Source organism: Cherax quadricarinatus, chromosome 27 (assembly GCF_038502225.1).
Source record: "Cherax quadricarinatus isolate ZL_2023a chromosome 27, ASM3850222v1, whole genome shotgun sequence".
Classification (NCBI taxonomy): domain Eukaryota; kingdom Metazoa; phylum Arthropoda; class Malacostraca; order Decapoda; family Parastacidae; genus Cherax; species Cherax quadricarinatus.
Window position 1 is genome coordinate 31,893,440 of NC_091318.1, and position 25,000 is coordinate 31,918,439.

General features: G+C 41.2%; 1 protein-coding gene across 1 annotated transcript in view; it reads left to right on the top strand.

The window, feature by feature from the left end:
• LOC128691012 (G-protein coupled receptor GRL101-like) overlaps positions 1 to 25,000 on the top strand; it is a 605,305-nt gene that overhangs the window by 377,661 nt on the left and 202,644 nt on the right. Inside the window, exons 10-11 of the mRNA XM_070089232.1 lie at positions 19,132 to 19,272; positions 23,634 to 23,750. Coding sequence (XP_069945333.1) covers positions 19,132 to 19,272; positions 23,634 to 23,750 — 258 coding nt within the window. The remainder of the gene's footprint in view (positions 1 to 19,131; positions 19,273 to 23,633; positions 23,751 to 25,000) is intronic.

A 25,000-nucleotide genomic window follows, 5' to 3' on the forward strand; every position in this document is an offset into this window, starting at 1 on the left:
TGCCTTGGTGGGAATCGGCCAGTGTGATAATAAAAAAAAATTATAATAATAATATATATATATATATATATAGCCGGGGAATCGAACCCCTGTTGTTTTAGCCCGCCTCGTGGAAAGAGTGACAGTTCGCGACGCCCTAAACCACAGGACCATACAGTCCTAGGTAGGATTGTATGGTCCAGTATGCTCATGTTAAAAGTAAGGTAAAGAAGGATAACAAAAGTTACACAAGACTGTGAGATTAACAAAGGCTGACCAATAAGAAGCGGAAAGTTTGCGTAAATGTAGCCTAGTCACAAGCACTATTGTTTATGGATCAGTTTTGGACTCTTGTTATTCAAAATTTATATTACTGAACTGGACGACGAAAGAATAAGAGATGCGAGTAAATTTTCTTATCATGCAAATATAAGCTGAATAAATGATTCAGTGGAGAATGGAATTGAACTTCGGTTTGATTTAGACAATCTAATATTATGGTTAAAAAAATGGCATATGCAGTTCATTGTGGAAAAGTTCATAGTCCTAATCTCTGGAATGAGAATAACCCTCACACCAGGTGATGTGAAACTTGATCATGCAGAATGTGAGGAAAAACTTGGTAGGAAGAAATCTGTAACCAAGTCAACAGTGTTTAATCATGAAGTGTAAGTAACAGTAGTCCAGAAATTATACTTCAGCTCCATACATCATCAGTAAGGCTTCACTTAGTCTATGCACCTCACTTGTAGTCTCCATAATACAGCCTGGATATAAATACACTGGAAAACATACATGATGGATACGAAAATTAATCCATTGTATTAGGAATCGTACTTACGATAATAGTTTAAGAGTCGTGAATCTACACTCTCTTGAAAGACATAAAAGGATGGAAGATATTACGCAAGTGGAGAATAGGTTTATACAAAGGAGATATAAATAGACTGCTAAGAATATTTAAACAAGAAAGAACTCGGAACAATGAGCTCAAGATAGATACATTCACTTTCAGAAAGAATTGGTACTGGTTTGACAGTAGAATTATTGATGTTTTCAGCAGTCTGTCAAACATATTGCTAAAAGTATGACTGATGATTTCTCTGATCGCACAGTTAGAGAAACTTATTTCTAAGACTGGCTCAGATCCGGAGCAAATGTTTAGTGCTGACGAGACAGCTGTATGTTGAAAGAAGATGCCGTCTAGAAGTTACATGAACCAGCAAAGGAAAAAGTGCACTTGGATTCTCGGCAGCAAAGGATCGTTTAAGCTGGGTTCTGTGCAGTAATAATTTAGGTTATTTTTAAATGAAAACCCATGTCTATTTATCGCTCCATGAATCTCCATATTTTAAAATATAAAGACAAAATCTCTTTGATAGAGAGAATGAATCGCGAAGAGTTGAAGTTTCTGCGTCAAGAAATGCAGAGAATACGAGAGGAAAAGAAACAAGAACAATTTCTTAACAAAAGCAAGATAAGAAAAGTAAAGAATGTACAAGCCACTGTGCATTTACTTGCAATAGAAGGAAGGAAAGCCTGTCACAGAGCGGTGGACATGAACTACAAAGAGAGGAACAAGATTTCTAAGAGTATCAGGGAAAGACTGGAAGCAATCAGAGCTATGTGGCCATAGAACAAAGACATCATCTGTGAAACAAAGTCAGAGAGAAAGACGTACCCTAGTAGCAGGAAACAGAACTGTTTCAAAGTTCTCCATACAACAGTAAAGTCACTGGCTCATAGCAAACTCAAAAGCTGGAGAATAATATTTACCTTGAAAGAGAAAAAAAAAGTTGATATCCACAAAAAGGTGAATTAGATCAAGAAATTATTATTATGGAGAGTGAGATAAAGTCGCCCTTCACCAGCTTTCAAAATCGAGAACATTGTGGTCAAATGCTCTTATCTTCAGACACCCGGGACTTGATCTAACCCTTGTTGCCTCTTCATTTGTCTTTGGTTTTTTTTCTTTATCACTCCTGTCCTCTGGCTTGGTGGGTTTTGTTCTGTGGGGGCTTTGTCTCAGGTCTCTGGGCTAGTATTCCTCCTGCAGTGCTCCTCTATTGTCTCAGGTCTCTGGGCTAGTAGTCCCCTTCAGTGCTCCTCTATTGTCTCAGGTCTCTGGGCTAGTAGTCCCCTTCAGTGCTCCTCTATTGTCACAGGTCTCTAGGCTAGTAGCCCTCCTCCAGTGCTCCACTGCTGTCTCAGATCTCTAGGCTAGTAGCCCTCCTTCAGTGCTCCTCTATTGTCTCAGGTCTCTGGGTTAGTAGCCCTCCTTCAGTGCTCGTCTATTGCCTCAGGTTTCTGGGCTAGTAGCCCTCCTTCAGTGCTCCTCTATTGTCACAGGTCTCTGGGCTAGTAGCCCTCCTTCAGAGCTCCTCTGTTGTCTCAGGTCTCTGGCAAGTAGCCCTTCTTCAGTGCTCCTCTGTTGTCTCATGCCTCTGGGTTAGTAGCCCTCCTTCAGTGCTCCACTGCTCTCTCAGGTCTCTAGGCTAGTAGCCCTCCTTCAGTGCTCCATTGTTGTCTCAGGCCTCTGAACTAGTAGCCCTCTTTCAGTTATCCTCTATTGTCTCAGGTCTCTGCGCAAGTAGCCCTCCTTCAGTTATCCTCTGTTGTCTCAGGTCTCTCGGCTAGTAGCCCTCCTTCAGTGCTCCTCTGTTGTCTCAGGTCTCTGGGCTAGTGGCCCTCCTTCAGTGTTCCTCTGTTGTCTCAGGCCTCTGTGTTAGTAGCCCTCCTTCAGTGCTCCTCTGTTGTCTCAGGTCTCTCGGCTAGTAGCTCTCCTTCAGTGCTCCTCTGTTGTCTTAGGTCTCTGGGCAAGAAGCCCTCCTTCAGTGCTCCACTGTTGTCTCAGGTCTCTGGGCTAGTGGCCCTCCTTCTGTGCTCCTCTATTGTCACAGGTCTCTGGGCTAGTAGCCCTCCTTCAGTGCTCCTCTCTTGTCTCAGGTCTGGGCTAGTAGCCCTCCTTCAGTGCTCCACTGCTGTCTCCGGTCTCTAGGCTAGTAGCCCTCCTTCAGTGCTCCACTGTTGTCTCAGGCCTCTGAGCTAGTAGCCCTCTTTCAGTTATCCTCTGTTGTCTAAGGTCTCTGGGCTAGTAGCCCTCCTTCAGTGCTCCCCTGTTGTCTCAGGTCTCTGGGCAAGTAGCCCTCCTTCAGTGCTACTCTGTTGTCTCAGGTCTCTTTGCTAGTAGCCCTCCTTCAGTGCTACTCTGTTGTCTCAGGTCTCTTTGCTAGTAGCCCTCCTTCAGTGCTCCCCTGTTGTATCAGGTCTCTAGGCTAGTAGCCCTCTTTCTGTGCTTCTCTGTTGTCTCAGGTCTCTTTGCTGGTAGCCCTCCTTCAGTGCTACTCTGTTGTCTCAGGTGTCTGGGCTAGTAGCCCTCCTTCAGTTATCCTCTGTTGTCTCAGGTTTCTGGGCTAGTAGGCCTCCTTCAGTGCTCCTCTGTTGTCTCAGGTCTCTGGGCAATTAGCCCTCCTTCAGTACTACTCTGTTGTCTCAGGTCTCTGGGCTAGTAGCCCTCCTTCAGTTATCCTCTGTAGTCTCATGTCTTTCGGCTAGTAGCCCTCCTTCAGTGCTCCTCTGTTGTCTCAGGTCTCTGGGCAAGTAGCCCTTCTTTAGTGCTCCTCTGTTGTCTCAGGTCTCTGGTCTAGTAGCCCTCCTTCAGTGCTCTTCTGTTGTCTCAGGTCACTGGGCAAGTAGCCCTCCTTCAGTGCTCCTCTGTTGTCTCAGGTCTCTGGGCTAGTAGCCCTCTTTTAGTGCTTCTCTGTTGTCTAAGGTCTCTGGGCTAGTAGCCCTCCTTCAGTGCTCCCCTGTTGTATCAGGTCTCTGGGCTAGTAGCCCTCCTTCAGTGCTCCCCTGTTGTATCAGGTCTCTGGGCTAGTAGCCCTCCTTCAGTGCTCCCCTGTTGTATCAGGTCTCTGGGCTAGTAGCCCTCTTTCAGTGCTTCTCTGTTGTATCTGAGGTCTCTGGGCTAGTAGCCATCCTTCAGTGCTACTCTGTTGTCTCAGGTCTCTGGGCTAGTAGCCCTCCTTCAGTGCTCTTCTGTTGTCTCAGGTCTCTGGGTTAGTGGCCCTCCTTCAGTGCTCTTCTGTTGTCTCAGGTCTCTGGGCTAGTAGCCTTCCTTCAGTGCTCTTCTGTTGTCTCAGGTCTCTGGGTTAGTAGCCCTCCTTCAGTGCTCTTCTGTTGTCTCAGGTCTCTGGGCTAGTAGGCCTCCTTCAGTGCTCCTCTGTTGTCTCAGGTCTCTGGGCTAGTAGCCCTCCTTCATTGCTCTTCTGTTGTCTCAGGTCTCTGAGCTAGTAAGCCTCCTTCAGTGTTCCTCTGTTGTCTCAGGTCTCTGGACTAGTAGCCCTCCTTCTGTGCTCCTCTGTTGTCTCAGGTCTCTGGGCTAGTAGCCCTCCTTCAGTGTTCTTCTGTTGTCTCAGGTCTCTGGGCTAGTAGCCCTCCTTCAGTGCTCCTCTGTTGTCTCAGGTCTCTGGGCTAGTAGCCCTCTTTCAGTGCTTCTCTGTTGTCTCAGGTCTCTGGGCAAGTAGCCCTCCTTCAGTGCTACTCTGTTGTCTCAGGTCTCTGGGCTAGTAGCCCTCCTTCAGTTATCCTCTGTTGTCTCAGGTCTCTCGGCTAGTAGCCCTCCTTCAGTGCTCCTCTGTTGTCTCAGATCTCTGGGCAATTTGCCCTCCTTCAGTAGTACTCTGTTGTCTCAGGTCTCTGGGCTAGTAGCCCTCCTTCAGCTATCCTCTGTTGTCTCAGGTCTCTCGGCTAGTAGCCCTCCTTCAGTGCTCCTCTGTTGTCTCAGGTCTCTGGGTTAGTAGCCCTCCTTCAGTGCTCCTCTATTGTCTCAGGTTTCTGGGTTAGTAGCCCTCCTTCAGTGCTCCTCTATTGTCACAGGTCTCTGGGCTAGTAGCCCTCCTTCAGTGCTCCTCTCTTGTCTCAGGTCTCTGGCAAGTAGTCCTTCTTCAGTGCTCCTCTGTTGTCTCATGCCTCTGGGCTAGTAGCCCTCCTTCAGTGCTCCACTGCTGTCTCAGGTTTCTGGGCTAGTGGCTCTCCTTCAGTGTTCCTCTGTTGTCTCAGGCCTCTGGGTTAGTAGCCCTCCTTCAGTGCTCTATTGTCTCAGGTTTCTGGGTTAGTAGCCCTCCTTCAGTGCTCCTCTATTGTCACAGGTCTCTGGGCTAGTAGCCCTCCTTCAGTGCTCCTCTCTTGTCTCAGGTCTCTGGCAAGTAGTCCTTCTTCAGTGCTCCTCTGTTGTCTCATGCCTCTGGGCTAGTAGCCCTCCTTCAGTGCTCCACTGTTGTCTCAGGCCTCTGAGCTAGTAGCCCTCTTTCAGTTATCCTCTGTTGTCTCAGGTCTCTGGGCTAGTAGCCCTCCTTTAGTGCTCCCCTGTTGTATCAGATCTCTGGGCTAGTAGCCCTCTTTCAGTGCTCCTCTGTTGTCTCAGGTCTCTGGGCTAGTAGCCCTCCTTCAGTGCTCTTCTGTTGTCTCAGGTCTCTGGGCTAGTAGCCTTCCTTCAGTGTTTTTCTGTTGTCTCAGGTCTCTGGGTTAGTAGTCCTCCTTCAGTGCTCTTCTCTTGTCTCAGGTCTCTGGGCTAGTAGGCCTCCTTCAGTGCTCCTCTGTTGTCTCAGGTCTCTGGGCTAGTAGCCCTCCTTCAGTGCTCTTCTGTTGTCTCAGGTCTCTGGGCTAGTAGGCCTCCTTCAGTGCTCCTCTGTTGTGTCAGGTCTCTGGGCTAGTAGCCCTCCTTCAGTGCTCTTCTGTTGTCTCAGGTCTCTGGGCTAGTAGGCCTCCTTCAGTGTTCCTCTGTTGTGTCAGGTCTCTGGGCTAGTAGCCCTCCTTCAGTGCTCTTCTGTTGTCTCAGGTCTGTGAGCTAGTAGCCCTCCTTCAGTGCTCTTCTGTTGTCTTGGACTTTTAAACTTCCACTTCTACCACTATTACTAATTCTTTGAGTACTACTACTCTCTCTACCATTACTTCTAGCACTTGCTTTATCATTGCCCCTTATGCTTCTACTTCCTCGGTACTATTACTACCTCTGTTATGCTACTACTACTATTACCACTACTTTTACTACTGCTATTACTACTACGGCTACTACTGCTACTACTACTAATACTCCTATTAAATTATTACTACTAACATCATTGTTATTACTACTACTACTGTTACTATCCTGTTCCTCCCTCAACCCAGTTCTGTTTCCTGTCTTCCCTGCCTTTTTCTCGCTCATTTGTCAATTAACAACGGTCCAGAATATACCGAAGTTGCTCCTAACGTTCCTCTTCTAAGTGCGAGTTTGTGGTGAGTCGTTCATACCACGGCATTGTGACTCTTTATTCTTTATATGAAGACCCTGGATATAAAAAAGATAAATACCACAAAAGTTATAAGAGTAGTGCCATGTTATTGGAAAAGTTGCAGAACATTGTCACTGCAGAGAAGCCTGACACACCCAGAAGCATTGTTCTTATATGTGGTCAGGTAGAAATGATGATACATTACCATCAGTCCTCAGCCTGGAGTCGATGTAATCAGTCCTTTAGTCTTGAAAAGAATACAGCATTTGCTGTATTCTTTTCAAGATTGATGGATTGATTACAACGACTCCAGGCTGAGGGACTGATCACCTCAAACTCCTTCTGTTCTTCATCATGCTCCTTTGTATGGACTGATGAAGCCACTGCGTGGCGAATCGTTCCCACAATAAAGATATCCAAGTGTTGCACATGTGTTTAATTTATCAACTTGTCGGTTCTCCGAGCCATTTATTCACATTCCCATCCCTCCTTCAGTGAGGTGCTGTTCCTTCTACCTCCAGGATTCAATTCCGGTTAACTGGTTTCCCTGAATTCCTTCATAAATTTACTTTGCCCACACTCGAACAGTACGTCAAATCATAAAAATCACTTGCCTCTTAAATCTTCACGCTCATAGCACTCGCAACCTTCTTTTCCCTTCCCTCCAGATTTATATGCCTTCATAATAATCCTATTTTGCTTCAGCCTCTATAAATACCCAAAAGACTTCATTAACGTCTCTTCCACCCTCTGGTAACACCACACTGCCCTAAGACACGACTTCATTAACGTCTCCTCCACCCACTGGTAACACCACACTGCCCTAAGACATGACTTCATCAATGTCTCCTCCACCCTCTTGTAATACCACACTGCCCTAAGACACGACTTCATTAACGTCTCCTCCACCCACTGGTAACACCACACTGCCCTAAGACACGACTTCATTAACGTCTCCTCCACCCGCTGGTAACACCACACTGCCCTAAGAGACGACTTCGTTAACGTCTTCTCCACCCTCTGGTAACACCACACTGCCCTAAGACACGACTTCGTTAACGTCTTCTCCACCCTCTGGTAACACCACACTGCCCTAAGACACGACTTCATTAACGTCGCCTCCACCCACTGGTAACACCACACTGCCCTATGACATTACTTCATTAATGTCTCCTCCACCCTCTGGTAACACCACACTGCCCTTAGACACGACTTCGTTAACGTCTCCTCCACTCACTGGTAACACCACACTGCCCTAAGACACGACTTCGTTAACGTCTTCTCCACCCTCTGGTAACACCACACTGCCCTAAGACACGACTTCGTTAACGTCTTCTCCACCTACTGGTAACACCACACTGCCCTAAGACACGACTTCATTAACGTCTCCTCCACCCTCTGGTAACACCACACTGCCCTAAGACACGACTTCATTAATGTCTCCTCCACCCTCTGGTAACACCACACTGCCCTAAGACACGACTTCGTTAACGTCTTCTCCACCCTCTGGTAACACCACATTGCCCTAAGACACGACTTCGTTAACGTCTTCTCCACCCACTGGTAACACCACACTGCCCTAAGACACGACTTCATTAACGTCTCCTCCACCCTCTGGTAACACCACACTGCCCTAAGACACGACTTCATTAATGTCTCCTCCACCCACTGGTAACACCACACTGCCCTAAGACACGACTTCATTAACGTCTCCTCCACCCACTGGTAACACCACACTGCCCTAAGACACGACTTCATTAATGTCTCCTCCACCCTCTGGTAACACCACACTGCCCTAAGACACGACTTCATTAACGTCTCCTCCACCCACTGGTAACACCACACTGCCCTAAGACACGACTTCATTAACGTCTCCTCCACCCTCTGGTAACACCACACTGCCCTAAGACACGACTTCGTTAACGTCTCCTCCACTCACTGGTAACACCATACTGCCCTAAGACACGACTTCATTAAGGTCTCCTCCACCCTCTGGTAACACCACACTGCCCTAAGAGACGACTTCATTAACGTCTCCTCCACTCTCTGGTAACACCACACTGCCCTAAGACACGACTTCGTTAACGTCTTCTCCACCCTCTGGTAACACCACACTGCCCTAAGACACGACTTCGTTAACGTCTTCTCCACCTACTGGTAACACCACACTGCTCTAAGACACGACTTCATTAACGTCTCCTCCACCCTCTGGTAACACCACACTGCCCTAAGACACGACTTCATTAATGTCTCCTCCACCCTCTGGTAACACCACACTGCCCTAAGACACGACTTCGTTAACGTCTTCTCCACCCTCTGGTAACACCACATTGCCCTAAGACACGACTTCGTTAACGTCTTCTCCACCCACTGGTAACACCACACTGCCCTAAGACACGACTTCATTAACGTCTCCTCCACCCTCTGGTAACACCACACTGCCCTAAGACACGACTTCATTAATGTCTCCTCCACCCACTGGTAACACCACACTGCCCTAAGACACGACTTCATTAACGTCTCCTCCACCCACTGGTAACACCACACTGCCCTAAGACACGACTTCATTAATGTCTCCTCCACCCTCTGGTAACACCACACTGCCCTAAGACACGACTTCATTAACGTCTCCTCCACCCACTGGTAACACCACACTGCCCTAAGACACGACTTCATTAACGTCTCCTCCACCCTCTGGTAACACCACACTGCCCTAAGACACGACTTCGTTAACGTCTCCTCCACTCACTGGTAACACCATACTGCCCTAAGACACGACTTCATTAAGGTCTCCTCCACCCTCTGGTAACACCACACTGCCCTAAGAGACGACTTCATTAACGTCTCCTCCACTCTCTGGTAACACCACACTGCCCTAAGACACGACTTCGTTAACGTCTCCTCCACCCACTGGTAACACCACACTGCCCTAAGACACGACTTCATTAACGTCTCCTCCACCCTCTGGTAACACCACACTGCCCTAAGACACGACTTCGTTAACGTCTCCTCCACCCACTGGTAACACCACACTGCCCTAAGACACGACTTCGTTAACGTCTCCTCCACTCACTGGTAACACCATACTGCCCTCAGACACGACGTCTCCACTGCCTCCCGTCTTCTCCTCAATGCGAAATTTTACATGCATGCTTTACGCCCGTATAACAATGTTGCTTCCATTATACTCTGATACATATCCCTCTTTGCTTCCCTGGAAGAGTTTTTGTCTCCACAGGCGCGGCAATGCACTTCTCACGTTATTTCCCTCGTCATTTCTATGGTTCACCTCATCTTTCATAGACACATTTGAAGACATGTTCTTGCCCAAATAATTAAACACATTTACTCCCACTGTATTACCTCTCTCCAATATAGTATCCAATCTTTCATCGCCTAGATTTTTTGTTACTCTTATTACCTTTCTCTTTCGAGGTTCACTCTTAATTTCTTTCTTTTGCATATCTTCCTAAATTCGTCTTCGAGCCTTTGCACTTCTCTTCAGAATCTACCAAAAGAGCTATGTCATCAGCAGAAATAAAATTGTGACAATTCCCACTTTGCATCAGGTTCGTTATCTTTTAATTCCACAACTTTCCCCAGTACATTAGCGGTCAGTTCTTTTGCAACATCCATAATGAATATGTTAAACAACTATAGTGACAATAAATCCCCTCTCCCCAATGTACCCTGAGGTTCGCATTCCATATAAGAACTTTACTAGTAATTCCATGCAGTTGCTACATCTATCACATTGCTCTCATATTCATTCATCCTATCATATGCCTTAACAAAATCCATAAATATAAAAAAAAAACATTAACTTTATGTAAGTAATGTTCAGTTACATGATTTAATATAAACATTTCATCTACATATTTCCTGCCCTTCCTAAAAACTTTGTTCATCTGTAATCCTGACATCTGTCATTACTCACACTCTACTCAGCTTCTTTCCTTTTATTTTTTTTTCACTCTCTTTCATCCCATTTTTCGTTTTTACTAAGGAACTATGTACGTTCTGTGCCAATTCCTTGGTGCCTTCCTTGCTTTCAAGCAAACTTAGAATAAATACAACAACCACTAAAAAAGCATATCCCTACTTGCCTGGAGTCTACCTGGAGGTTATATATATATGCCTTAGAAATTTCTATCATGATCATATCTGTCCCTGATGTTTTTCCACCTTTCATTGTACTTGCACTTCCTACACACTCACATCTGGCTCTTCATTACTTCTATAAAATGGTGAATCTTCCAGCCCAGTGCATGAAATCACTACCCTCTCTCTCTCCCTCTCTCTCTCTCTCTCTCTTCTATATATTTCTTCTGTAAGTGGGTGTGTGTGTATATAGCTCTCGGTAAGGTCAGTCAATATAGTGACAGACTGTTCTTAAATATTTGAATAAGGTACTACCGTCCCAAGCAGTTTTTGTGCAATATTATTGTTGTACATTTGTCAGCGCCAATCTTACTTGTTTGAGCAATTTAAAATGAGTTACAATCTCGGCAAGGTGTGTTTTTATCAGCACTGAATTAATAGTACTCATGTTCTGAAGCCAAGGTAATTTTTATTGTTTTTAATAACACAGGATATATCAGTGAGTGCTGCGGATTATGGCTTTACTAATGTGTAAGATACACAACAGGAGTGTCTGAATTTAAATAAGATATTTGGGGAGTTTTACTTTAGAACGAGTTTCATAAATTTTTTTCTATCTCATCAAAGTATTCAAGTCTGCTGACGCACTAAGCTCGTTAGAACATTGGCGAAAACAATGAATATTGTACATTATCTGGAAAATAATTAATACATAAGCAAACATTTATGGGTGCTCTGTAAACGCTAAACACAAACTCTCTGGAGCGTATGTGTGGCACAATGATTTATCATGAGTGCTAAGTCATCAGGGTATTTACAAAAGTGGCCAGAGGCACAGCACATCATTAGCATATATTACTTGGCACTTCTTGCTAGTATGTTAGTGAGGATCTTAGTTATGATAAATTGCAGTTACAAGTTATTCACGACACTAAACATTGTGAATAAAACCGTTTATAAAACCCAGATTTACAATGTGTAATACACAATTGGTCAAATTATTAATGGTTACTGTATGGAAGGTATGGATGCAGTTTGGTAAATCCTCCTTAAAATACTCCAAGAAGCCAACCTCAGGGATCTTTATGAATAAAACAGCAAAATCAAAATTAACTAAAATAAAAACTACTGTCATACTTATTTAATATAGTTTGCAAATAACATCCGTGTTTTTTGTTTTAACAGGAATTGGAAATCATGGCTACAGTAGAGTGTAGGATGCCAATTAACCAATCAGGCAATTTGTACGCAACACAGCCAATTGTACTTATTATGGACCTAACCAGAATATTCGATTTTTTTTTGTCACTTTACTTTAGTGGTAATGAAGGAGCTATGGCAGTAAATTATCAGATACAAGATTCAGTACCTATTATGAGGTATTTTAAATTCTTGTTTAAGAAACTACTGGTCACTGCTAAGGAATGAATCTGTGGTATCATCATTCACAGGCTCTTCTATTTTGCCCAAGTATTTGTTCTTATTCAAAAGAAAATCAGCATACTACTTGTTATTGTTGTTTATTCGCATTTGCTTGTTACACTTTAAATTATCTAAAAATATACGCTTTCAACTTGGGGTATATATATATCAATTCTATGATATATATATATATATCCCAAATATATATATCCTCCATATATATATATATATATATATATATATATATATATATATATATATATATATATATATATATATATATATATATATATATCACACATCCTTGTCTAAGGCCTACTATGGGAAAAAATTTCCCTCTTTCCTACATACTCTAACTTGAGCCTCACTATCCTCGTAAAAACTCTTCACTGCTTTCAGTAACCTACCTCCTACACCATACACTTGTCTGCCACATTGCCCCCCTATCCACCCTGTCATACGCCTTTTCCAAATCCATAAATGCCACAAAGACCTCTTTAGCCTTATCTAAATACTGTTCACTTATATGTTTCACTGTAAACACCTGGTCCACACACCCCCTACCTTTCCTAAAGCCTCCTTGTTCATCTGCTATCCTATTCTCCGTCTTACTCTTAATTCTTTCAATTATAACTCTACCATACACTTTACCAGGTACACTCAACAGACTTATCCCCCTATAATTTTTGCACTCTCTTTTATCCCCTTTGCCTTTATACAAAGGAACTATGCATGCTCTCTGCCAATCCCTAGGTACCTTACCCTCTTCCATACATTTATTAAATAATTGCACCAACCACTCCAAAACTATATCCCCACCTGCTTTTAACATTTCTATCTTTATCCCATCAATCCCGGCTGCCTTACCCCCTTTCATTTTACCTACTGCCTCACGAACTTCCCCCACACTCACAACTGGCTCTTCCTCACTCCTACAAGATGTTATTCCTATATCACAGCTTCCCTATCTTCATCAACATTTAACAATTCCTCAAAATATTCCCTCCATCTTCCCAATACCTCTAACTCTCCATTTAATAACTCTCCTCTCCTATTTTTAACTGACAAATCCATTTGTTCTCTATTTCTTATTGTTATCTCACTCCAAAACTTTTTCTTATTTTCAACAAAATTTGTTGATAACATCTCACCCACTCTCTCATTTGCTCTCTTTTTACATTGCTTCACCACTCTCTTAACTTCTCTCTTTTTCTCCATATACTCTTCCCTCCTTGCATCACTTCTATATTCTCATATATTCTGCTGAACACTCTATACATAAACCTATACCTCTTCGATTGCCTATGCTCTCATTAGCCCATCTATCCTCCAATAGCTGTTTATATCTTACCCTAACTGCCTCCTCTTTTAGTTTATAAACCTTCACCTCTCTCTTCCCTGATGCTTCTATTCTCCTTGTATCCCATCTACCTTTTACTCTCAGTGTAGCTACAACTAGAAAGTGATCTGATATATCTGTGGCCCCTCTATAAACATGTACATCCTGAAGTCTACTCAACAGTCTTTTATCTACCAATACATAATCCAACAAATTACTGTCATTTCGCCCTACATCATATCGTGTACACTTATTTATCCCCTTTTTCTTAAAATATGTATTACCTATAACTAAACCCCTTTCTATACAAAGTTCAATCAAAGGGCTCCCATTATCATTTACACCTGGCACCCCAAACTTACCTACCACACCCTCTCTAAAAGTTTCTCGGTATATATATATGTATATATATATATATATATATATATATATATATATATATATATATATATATATATATATATATATATATATATATATATATATATATATATATATATATATATATTACATATGTAACATTCATCAAACTGAACTATATTTGTGATCATTTTATGTATGTTTTCCAATACATTTATATCCATTCTGTAGTATGTAGATATGTTGATAGATTAGACATGTGTAGCACTTGGTTATCCCTCTTACGGAAACGCTTCGCCACACAGTGGCTTCATCAGTCCAATACAAAGAGCGGATTTGTCCAACGTGACACTCCCACGACTGCTTCAACTCGCCTGTCTGTATTATATCAGCCCCTTCTTGGTGCATAGGCTGTATTCTTATCATGATTGATGGACTGATTACATCAACTCCACGCTAACTCCTCCTTTTTATTACTGGACCGATGAATCCACTGTGTGTCAAAACGTTTCCATAATAAAGAAACTCAATTGTTGAATGTGTCTAATTTATCAGCTTGTAGGTTCTCTAGATCATTTATCAACATTATGACACAAATCCACGTAGTTTATTAGCCTTATTATGTATACTAAGTAATGTTGTTAGTCTCAGATTTCTTCTTTCCATGACTCTCAAGTCTTTTCGCATTCTGTGTGTTGTTTCGCATTCTGTGTGCTGTTTCACATTCTGTGTGCTGTTTCACATTCTGTGTGCTGTTTCGCATTCTGTGTGCTGTTTCGCATTCTGTGTGCTGTTTCGCATTCTGTGTGCTGTTTCACATTCTGTGTGCTGTTTCGCATTCTGTGTGCTGTTTCACATTCTGTGTGCTGTTTCGCATTCTGTGTGCTGTTTCGCATTCTGTGTGCTATTTCGCATTCTGTGTGCTGTTTCACATTCTGTGTGCTGTTTTACATTCTGTGAGCTGTTTCACATTCTGTGTGCTGTTTTACATTCTGTGTGCTGTTTCACATTCTGTGTGCTGTTTCACATTCTGTGTGCTGTTTCACATTCTGTGTGCTGTTTCGCATTCTGTGTGCTGTTTCACATTCTGTGTGTTGTTTTACATTCTGTGCTGTTTCACATTCTGTGTGCTGTTTCACATTCTGTGTGCTGTTTCACATTCTGTGTGCTGTTTCACATTCTGTGTGCTGTTTCGCATTCTGTGTGCTGTTTCACATTCTGTGTGCTGTTTCACATTCTGTGTGCTGTTTCACATTCTGTGTGCTGTTTCACATTCTGTGTGCTGTTTCACATTCTGTGTGCTGTTTCACATTCTGTGTGCTGTTTCACATTCTGTGTGCTGTTTCACATTCTGTGTGCTGTTTCACATTCTGTGTGCTGTTTCACATTCTGTGTGCTGTTTCACATTCTGTGTGCTGTTTCACATTCTGTGTGTTGTTTTACATTCCGTGCTGTTTCACATTCTGTGTGCTGTTTCACATTCTGTGTGCTGTTTTACATTCTGTGTGCTGTTTCACATTCTGTGTGCTGTTTCACATTCTGTGTGCTGTTTCACATTCTGTGTGCTGTTTCACATTCTGTGTGCTGTTTCACATTCTGTGTGCTGTTTTACATTCTGTGTGCTGTTTTACATTAAACAACATCTTCTAATTTTAGGACCACGACATTGGTTTGCTTAAAGTTTTCTGAATTTCAATGACCTCTTCCTCTAAATCTATTATTCGGCCAATTTTTGTGCCTTCAGAGAATATTTTTTAACACCATTATTTCTTTGTCAAGGTTCCTGATGTATATCATGACGAATAAGACGTTAAAAAGTGATCCTTCTGGGAAGTCACTTGCGTCTGGTCACCATTCTGATCTCACCCCATTTATACAAACTCTTCGCTTCCTATTAACTAGCATGCATCTAGCCACGAGGAATTTTTTTCTCTAAAACTGTGTTGCCACTTTCTTAACAGTCACCACTGTGGAATTCAGTCAAAAGCCATACTAAAATCCAAATGAATAACGTCATATTCCTTATCAATGCCCACTTCCTGATGGTCAATAAATTTGTCAGGATAGGAGGGACCCCAAGTGAATCTTTGATGTGACTCATTAATCAAAATATACTCATCAAGCTAGGCTCGTATTATATTGGTTATTCTTGATTTTATGAATGTGCTTATAGGTGTAATGGAGATCAAGCTTATTGGAAGGTAATTTGATGGCATGGATTGATCCCCAGAGTTTTTTTTTTTTTGTATTTTTTATTAACACATCGAGCCGTCTCCCACCAAGGCAGGGTGGCCCGAAAAGTAAAACTTTCATCATCATCATTCACTCCATCACTATCTTGCCACAGGTGCGCTTACACTACAGTTATAAAACTGCAACATTAACACCCCTTCTTCAGAATGCAGACACTGCACTTCCCATCATTAGGACTCATGTCAGGCCTGCCGGTTCCCCTGGATCCCTTTGTAAATGTTACCTTGTTCACACTCCAATAGCACGTACGTAAAGCCCTAAAAACAATTTGTCTCTATTCACTCCTATCTAACATGCTCACGCATGCTTGATGGAAGTCAAAGCCCCTTGCACACGAAACCTCCTTTACCCCCTCCTTCCAACTTTTCCTAGGCCGACCCCTACCCCGCCTTCCCTCCACTACAGATTTCTAAACTCTCGAAGTCATTCTATTTTGTTCCATCTTCTCTACATGTCTGAACCACCTCAACAACCCCTCCTCAACCCTCTGGATAATAGAGTTCGTAATTCTGCACGTCCTCCTAATTTCCAAACTACGAATTCTCTACATTAAATTTACACCACACATTGCCCTCAGACATGACATCTCCACTACCTCGAGCTTTCTCCTTGCTGCAACATTCGCCACCAATGTTTCACACCCATATATGAATGTTGTTATAACTATACTCTCATATATTCTCCTCTTTGCTTCCATGGACAAAGTTCTCTGTCTCCACAGACTCCTAAGTGCGCCACTCACCCTTTTCCCCTCGTCAATTCTATGATTCTCATCTTTCATAGACTCATTTGCTCACATATCCACTCCATTCACCCCCTCCATACTCTCTTCCTCCAATCTGATATCCAATCTTTCGTCACCTAATTTTTTTGTTATCCTCATCACCTTACTCTTTCATATATTCACTTTTAATTTTCTTCTTTTACATGCCCTACCAAACTCATCCAACAACCTCTGCAACTTCTTTTCAGAATCTTCCAAAAGCACAGTGTCATCAGCAAAGAGCAACTGTGGCAACTCCTATTTTGTGTTAGATTCTTTATCTTTTAACCCCACACCTCTTGCCAGCACTCTAGCATTCACTTCTCTTACAAACCCATCTATAAATATATTAAACAACCATGGTGACATCACACATTCATGTATAAGACCTACTTTAACTGGGAAATAATCTCCCTCTCTCTTACATACTCTAACCCGAGCCTCACTATCCTCGTAAAACACTTCACTGCTTTCAGTAACCTACCTCCTATTCCATACATTTGCAAGTTCTACCACATTGCTCCCCTATTCACCCTGTCATACTCCATTTCCAAATCCATAAATGCCACAAAACGTCTTTACCCTTATCTAAATACTGTTCTCCTATATGTTTCAATGTAAACACTTGTTCCACACACTCTCTACCTTTCCTAAAGCCTCCTTGTTCATCTGCTATCCTACTCTCCGTCTTACTCTTATTCTTTCAATAAAACCTGTACCATACACTGTCAGGTATACTCAGCAGACTTATTCCTTTATAATATCTGCACTCATTTTTGTCCCCTCTGCCTTTATGCAAAGGAACTATGCATGCTCTCTGCCAACCCCTAGGTACCTTACCCTTTTCCATACATTTATTAAAAAATAGCACCAACCACTCTAAAATTATATCCACACCGGCTTTCAACATTTCTATCTTCATCCCATCAATCCCAGCTGCCTTACCCCCTTTCATTCTACTCACTGCCCCACGCACTTCCCCTACACTCACAACTCGATCCTCCTCACTCCTACAAGATATTATTCCTCCTTGCCCTGTACACGAAATCACAGCTTCCCTCTTTTCATCAGCATCTAACAATTCTTCAGAATATTCTCCAGCTTCCTGATACCTCAAACTCTCTATTTAGTAACTCTCATCTCCCATTTTTAACTGTCAAATCAGGCGTTCTCTAGGCTTCCTCAGCTTATTAATCTCACTCCATAACTTTTGTTGAGTTGAAGGTACTAATTACATTACCTGTTTCTATATCATTGCGGTATATTGAGCAGGCGAATCAGCGATCACTAGGTTCCATTTTGCACTCCAAAAGTTCCCATAACAAGTGCGTTTGGTCTCGTCGACGTATTTTGCTTAAGTTAGGATTGGTATGAATACCTTAGATTAGGTTAGGTTATCATTGGTTGCACAAGCTTAAAAAAAAGTTTTATTTATCCACAAAAAAAATAAAAATTAATTATGGCGACATGTCAGGCAACGTAATAAATGATCAACGCCAGGAAACTTTCAAATATGGACAAGTATGAAACAAGGTGGCACAGTTGGATGCTAAACAGAAGCTGGTGTGAGACACGGGCGAGTCTTCCCTCAGCAGTTTATTAGGCGACGAGAAGGCAGACAGACGGCGCCTTGATCCTCCTGTCCTCTCCTACACTGACTTTTATTAAGTGATAATATATACCGACAAATCGCCATATATATATATATATATATATATATATATATATATATATATATATATATATATATATATATATATATATATATATATATATATATATATATATATATATATATATATATATATATATATATATATATATATATATATATATATATATATATATATATATATATATATATATATATATATATATATATATATATATATATATATATATATATATATATATATATATATATATATATATATATATATATATATATATATGTCGTGCCGAATATGTAAAACTGGTCAATTAGCAAGAACCCACTTAAAATTAAGTCCTTTCTAAAATTTTCTCTTTTACGTTTAAAGACATATTTTTTTCATTAATGTTAATGTAAAAAAAATTAATTTAGCTCCAAAAGAATCTTAGAAAACTTACCTAACCTTATTATAAGAAGAACAATTTATTTTAGCCTAACCGAACTAAATATATTTTAGATTTGTTTATAGTAATTTAATATTAAACAAACACAGTGAAATATATTTTTTTTCGTTAGGTTCAGAATGATTTTGGCGAAATTATTGCATACACAAATTTTCACTTGTCCTATATGGCAAGATGAGAGTTGCTATTTAAGCCAAGATCGCAAGTTCTGCCTATTCGACACGACATATATATATATATATATATATATATATATATATATATATATATATATATATATATATATATATATATATATATATATATATATATGTATATATATATATATATATATATATATATATATATATATATATATATATATATATATATATATATATATATATATATATATATATATATATATATATATATATATATATATATATATATATATATATATATATATATATATATATATATATATATATATATATATATATATATATATATATTATAATTTGTATGTGCTGTGTTTGGTGCAGGGTCGAGTCAGAGGTGTGAGATGGTTGCAGGTGAGGAAGAAGCTTGGTGGTTTCCTTGCTCTGATGGTCGATGTATTCCCTCAAGGCTGCGATGTGACTGGAAGGTTGATTGTCTTCATGGAGAAGATGAGAAGGACTGCCGTAAGTAACTTGTTAAGTCTAACTATTGGCCATTCTAAATATTTTTTTTTTCATTTAATACTAATTGATATTAATCTAAACTATTTAATAATGACTGGTGGTTTGACAGTCACTTGAGGTTTATATGATTCTACAGTTTTAAAAACCTGTAATACTGACTGGCACTTATTGGTACTAGGTAATAACTGTTGTTAATCATGAGAAGTAGATAATACTATTGTGGGATTACTGGAACTAAATAATATTAGTGTTGGATTACTGGAAATAGGTAATATTAATGTGGAGTCACTAGAAATAGATAATGTTAGTGTGGGGTCTGTGGAAATAGATATTATTATTGTGAGGTCAGTGGAAATAGACAATATTACTGGAACTTTTTTTACTGTTTAACAATACCTCTCATTGTAGCTTCCTAACTCTCAGTAACTATCAATATAAGTCACTGACTATTAATGTGATGACTCAGCTGTCAATGTATATCGGTACCCATGAATGGTACTTCCCATCTAGCTAAGATGACCAAAAACAAAGAACATTTGTCACCATTCACTCAATGACTGTCTGGCCAAAAGCGCACAGACATCACAGTTCAAAAAATATTGTGATGTTTAACATCTTCATGCAACCTTCAGAGTGCAGGCACTATATTTCCCACCATAAGAACTGTAAAATACTCATCCCGCCTTCAGACTACATCCACTGTACTTGCCACCTACAGAACTGTAACATTCTCACCTCTCTTCAGAGTACATGCACTATACTTCCCACCTGCAAAACTGTAACAACCTCACCTCTCCTTCAGAGTGCAGGCACTGTATTTCCCACCACCAGAACTGTAACATCCTCATCCCTCCTTCAGAGGACAGCCACTGTACTTCTTACCTCCAGAACTACGACATCCTCGCTTCTCTTCAGAGTACAGGCAATGTACTTCCCACCTGTAAAACTATAGCAACCTCACCCTTCCTTCAGAGTGAAGGCACTGTACTTACCATCTCCAGAATTGTAACATCCTCACCTCTACTTCAGAGTACAGACTCTGTAATTTCCACCTCCAGGACCGTAACATCCTCACCCACCCTTCACTGTGCAGGCACTGTTCTTCCCATCTCTAAGATTCGAGACCAGCGAATCGGTTTCCCTGAATCCTACATAAATATAACGATGTTCACACCCTAAAACCACTTAAAGTCTTAAAACCTACTTGTATCCATTATCTCTGATGGAACTTGCTCACATAAGCCTGTTGTTTGCTCACACCTCTAGCAGTCAAAGCGTCCTCGACCACCTCCCTTCACCCCTTCATGGAACACCCCACTAACCCTCCCTCAATCCATCTCACAGTCTTCAAATCTCCAAGCTCATGATTCTCTACATAATAATAACACCACACATTACTCTCAAACATTATATATCTATTATCTCCAGCCTCCTCCTCGCTTCTACTATCAAAATCCATGCCTCACACTCATATAATAATGTACCACGATACTCTGGTACATATTCCTCTTTGCCTTATAGAATAAAATTCCTTGTATTGCCAGATGCAGTAAAGCCTTTGAAGGATCCATCTGCAAACAAAGTTCACTCCTATATATATGAATTCCTTTATGTCATTTTTCATCCTCTTATCTGATACCCAGTCTGTCAATGCCTTAATTTTTCTGTCACTTTCATTATCCTGCTCAGTTGTACGTTCACTTGTAATTTCTTTCTGACATATAAACTCCCAATTTTATCCACCACTTTCAGCAACGTTTCTTCAGAATCTGCTGAAAGAACTTTGTCATCAGCAAAGAGTAACTTTGACAACTCATATTTTGTATCTAATTCGGTATCATCTAATTCCACGCCTTTCCTCGACACCAGCGTCCTCTTCATTTACAAACACATCCATTAATATGTTAAACAACCATGTTAACATCTTATATCCCTGTTAAAATCCCACTTTTACTAGCAAATAATTCCCTTCTCTCTTTCATACCCTGTTTTGAGCCTCATTATTTGCATCAAAACTCATTACTGCTTTCAGTAACGTACTTACTCCTCCATTTATCTGAAAAATTTATCAAAATGATGTGACAAAAATACCGTCTCAGACCACGTCTTCAAAGTTAATAGATTGATCACTTCATCTTTACCTCTCTACTGTTGTTGTCTTCATATTTGCCACCCATGTATTCAGCTAATGAAGCCTGCCGTGTAGGCGATACGTCTAGGAACAAATATACCCATCTGCTGCACATGTATCTTACTCTTCTTTTTGGAAAATTTGCCACATTTTTTCTGTATATAAACGCGTTAATTATTGTATAAATGCAAGAAACGTTTATAACCTTATTTAATTATTATTCAGTCTTGTGCTTCATTATTAAAACACTTGTTATGCATATTATAACAATTCCATATTCCTCTATAATCTTTCTATTTTACCCCCTAACTCTTTTAATAAGAATTTTATGATACGCTCTGCCTGGTATACTCAACATTCTAACATTCTTATACCTTCTTTTGTCCCTATTCTTAGCAACTAGGTGAGTACAAATAGGAAGCGCGTCTGTCTGGCGTTCAGCAGACGGAGGATCAAGCCTCCACGTCATGCGCTGAATTATCCCCATGGATTTAGCGCTTAACATAAATTATATATGTCCTTATTCCTTGATACAAAGAAATAATGCATGTTTTATGCCAGACCTTAGGTACCCTCCCTTTTTTCAAACATCAACTGAACAAATGCATCAACCAATCTTAAAACTGCACACACACACACACACACACACACACACACACAAACCAGTGTCACTGACGTGTATTGTATGTAAAGTCATGGAGATTATCTGGAGGAGAATGGAGGAGAACCTAGAACGGAACAAGCTTATAAACGACAACATTAAAGGAAGGAAAATCCTGTGTTATAAACCTACTAGATTTTCATGACAAGGTGACAGAAGTAAGGCACGAGAGAGAGGGGTGGGTAGATTGCATTTTCTTAGAGTGCAAGAAGGTCTTCGACACAGTTCCTCACAAGAGATTAGTGCAAAAGCTAGAGGATCCGGCATACATAACAGGAAGGGCACTGCAATGGATCAGAGAATACCTGACAGGGAGACAACAACGAGTCATGGTACGTGATGAGGTGTCACAGTGGGCGCCCGTGACGAGCGCCGGGTTCCACAGGGTCAGTCCTAGGAGCAGTACTATTTTTGGTATATGCGGATGACATGGCGGAAGGGATAGACTTAGAAGTGTCCCTGTTTGCAGATGATGTGAAGTTAATGAGGAGAATTAAATCGGTCGAGGATCAGGCAGGACAAAGAGACCTGTACAAGCTGCAAGTCTGGTCCAACAATTGGCCAAATGTAAAGTCATGAAGATCGGGGAAGGGCAAAGAAGACCGCAGACATAATATGGGCTAGGTGGCCAAAGACTGCAACCTCACTCACGAAAAGGATCTTGGGGTGAGTATAATACCGAGCACATCTGAGACGCACGCAAAAACAAATAACTGCTGCAGCATATGGGCGTCTGGTAAACCTGAGAATAGCGTTCCGATACCTCAGTAAGGAATCGTTCAAGACTGTACACCATGTTCGTCAGGCCCAAACTGGAGTATGCAGCACCAGTCTGGAACCCACACCTGGTCAAGCAGGTCAAGAAATTAGAGAAAGTGCGAAGGTTTGCAACAAGATTAGTTCCAGAGCTAGGGGTAATGTCCTGCGAAGAAAGGTTAAGGGAAATTGGCTTGACGACACTTGAGGACAGAAGAGTTAGGGAAAACATGATAACGACATGCAAAACAGTGCGAGGTGGATAGAGACAGGATATTCCAGAGATGGGACACAGAAACAAGGGGTCACATTTGGAAGTTAAAGACTCAGATGTGTCAGAGGGATGTTAGGAAGTATTTCTTTAGCCATAGAGTTGTAAGGAAGTGGAATAGTCTGGCTAGTAATGTAGCGGAGGCAGGAACAATACATAGTTTTAAGACGAAGTTTAATAAAGCTCATGGAGCAAGGAAAGAGAATACCTTGTAGCTAACAGTGAAGAGGCGGGGACAGGAGCTATGAATCGACCCCTTGTAACCACAAATAGGTGAGTACAAATAGGTGAGTACACACACGCACACACACACACACACACACACACACACACACACACACACACACACACACACACACACACACACACACACACACACACACACACACACACACACACACACACACACGAACACACACACGCACGCTCACACGTACGCGAGCGCGCGCGTGTGTGTGTGTGTAAAACTCTCACTATATTGCCCTAGCTGTCAATATCTGTCAGTTTTGGTCATTACGTGTCAAGTGTTATTATTGTTGCAGCTGTGAGTGAGTGTGATGATGAGCAGTGGCAGTGTGCAAGTGGTCAGTGTGTTCAACACAACGACAGATGTGACCTCCACTTCGACTGTTACGATAAATCTGATGAAATGAACTGCAGTGAGTATTGCAGCTGTATTTTCTGGTTGTATTTTCTGGCAACTTAACTTGGAAACAGCCAGCGGATCAAACCTATTTACTTCTTGTTCTGAGATGCTGTATGAACTGTACGAAGATGTTAGTATTCTTGTAGTGATTCATGGATGATAATCCACTGTAGTGGGTAGCATCTTGTGGGACGGTAGTGTACGTCAGATGGTATTTGTGTGTTAGTCGACTGCTGTAAGTGCATCATGCGGCGATGATAATTATCATGGTAATTATCATCGCCGCATGATGCAATATACCTAATATAATACCCGTGTGTTAACTCTTGTGTGTGGCATCATGGGAGGAGGTAGCGTCCCTTATGTCAATGATTCTTAACTGTAAGATTTTATTAGCATTACTATGTAACTTATACCACTGCTTCCAGGTTAATTTCCTAACTAGTTTACAGTAATTGTTTCTGAATTCTTTACAAGTTGCTTATTTTATGCTCTTAAATAATGGCTGAAGGTCAGCACAAGGAGGAATATGTTAATGTTGGCTTTTGGCACATCACTAAACCTGGAGAGGTTTAACTTCAATGTGTTATTTGTGGGGAAGCTTTGAGCAATGAGTCATTCCAGCAGAACAAGCTTAGAAGGAAAGCAGACAGCACTTGTGAACAGAGAGTGGAGTTTCTCCAAAAGGAAAGAATAAGAACTGAAACGACAAAGACTGGATGCTACTACCACCACAGTTGGTTTACTCCATGTGGCAACAACACTCCCTTCATACCTCGTAGCTTGGAGGACTGCAAGAGTAAAGAAGCCGCACACCACTGGTGGGGCTCTGGTAAAACCTTCAGACCTCGAGATGGTGCGAACAGTTGGTGGAAAGGAAGCTGCAAAGAAAAATCAGTCGATACCTCTGTCAAATGACAATTAATCCACAAGTTATAACTATGTCGTGTGATATAACAGACCAGGTGACCGAAGCCATGAAAATGTGTGACCAGTTTAGTCTGCAGTTAGGGGCGATAATGTCCACCTCATGACTTAAGTTACTTAAGGTACTATTCTGACCCTAAGATGCGTCAGCCATTAAATACTGTAGTAGTTCAGAAGAGGCAGACTGAAAACTATTTATCGTAATTTAACGGGAATAGAAATTTCACACCATATGACATATAAAATTGTCATATCTGCTCCTCCACATTTAAGTTTCCCTCCACAGTCGTCGATTTTTTTTGTGCACCTGTTTCAAATGTTTGAAGTTCTGCCACT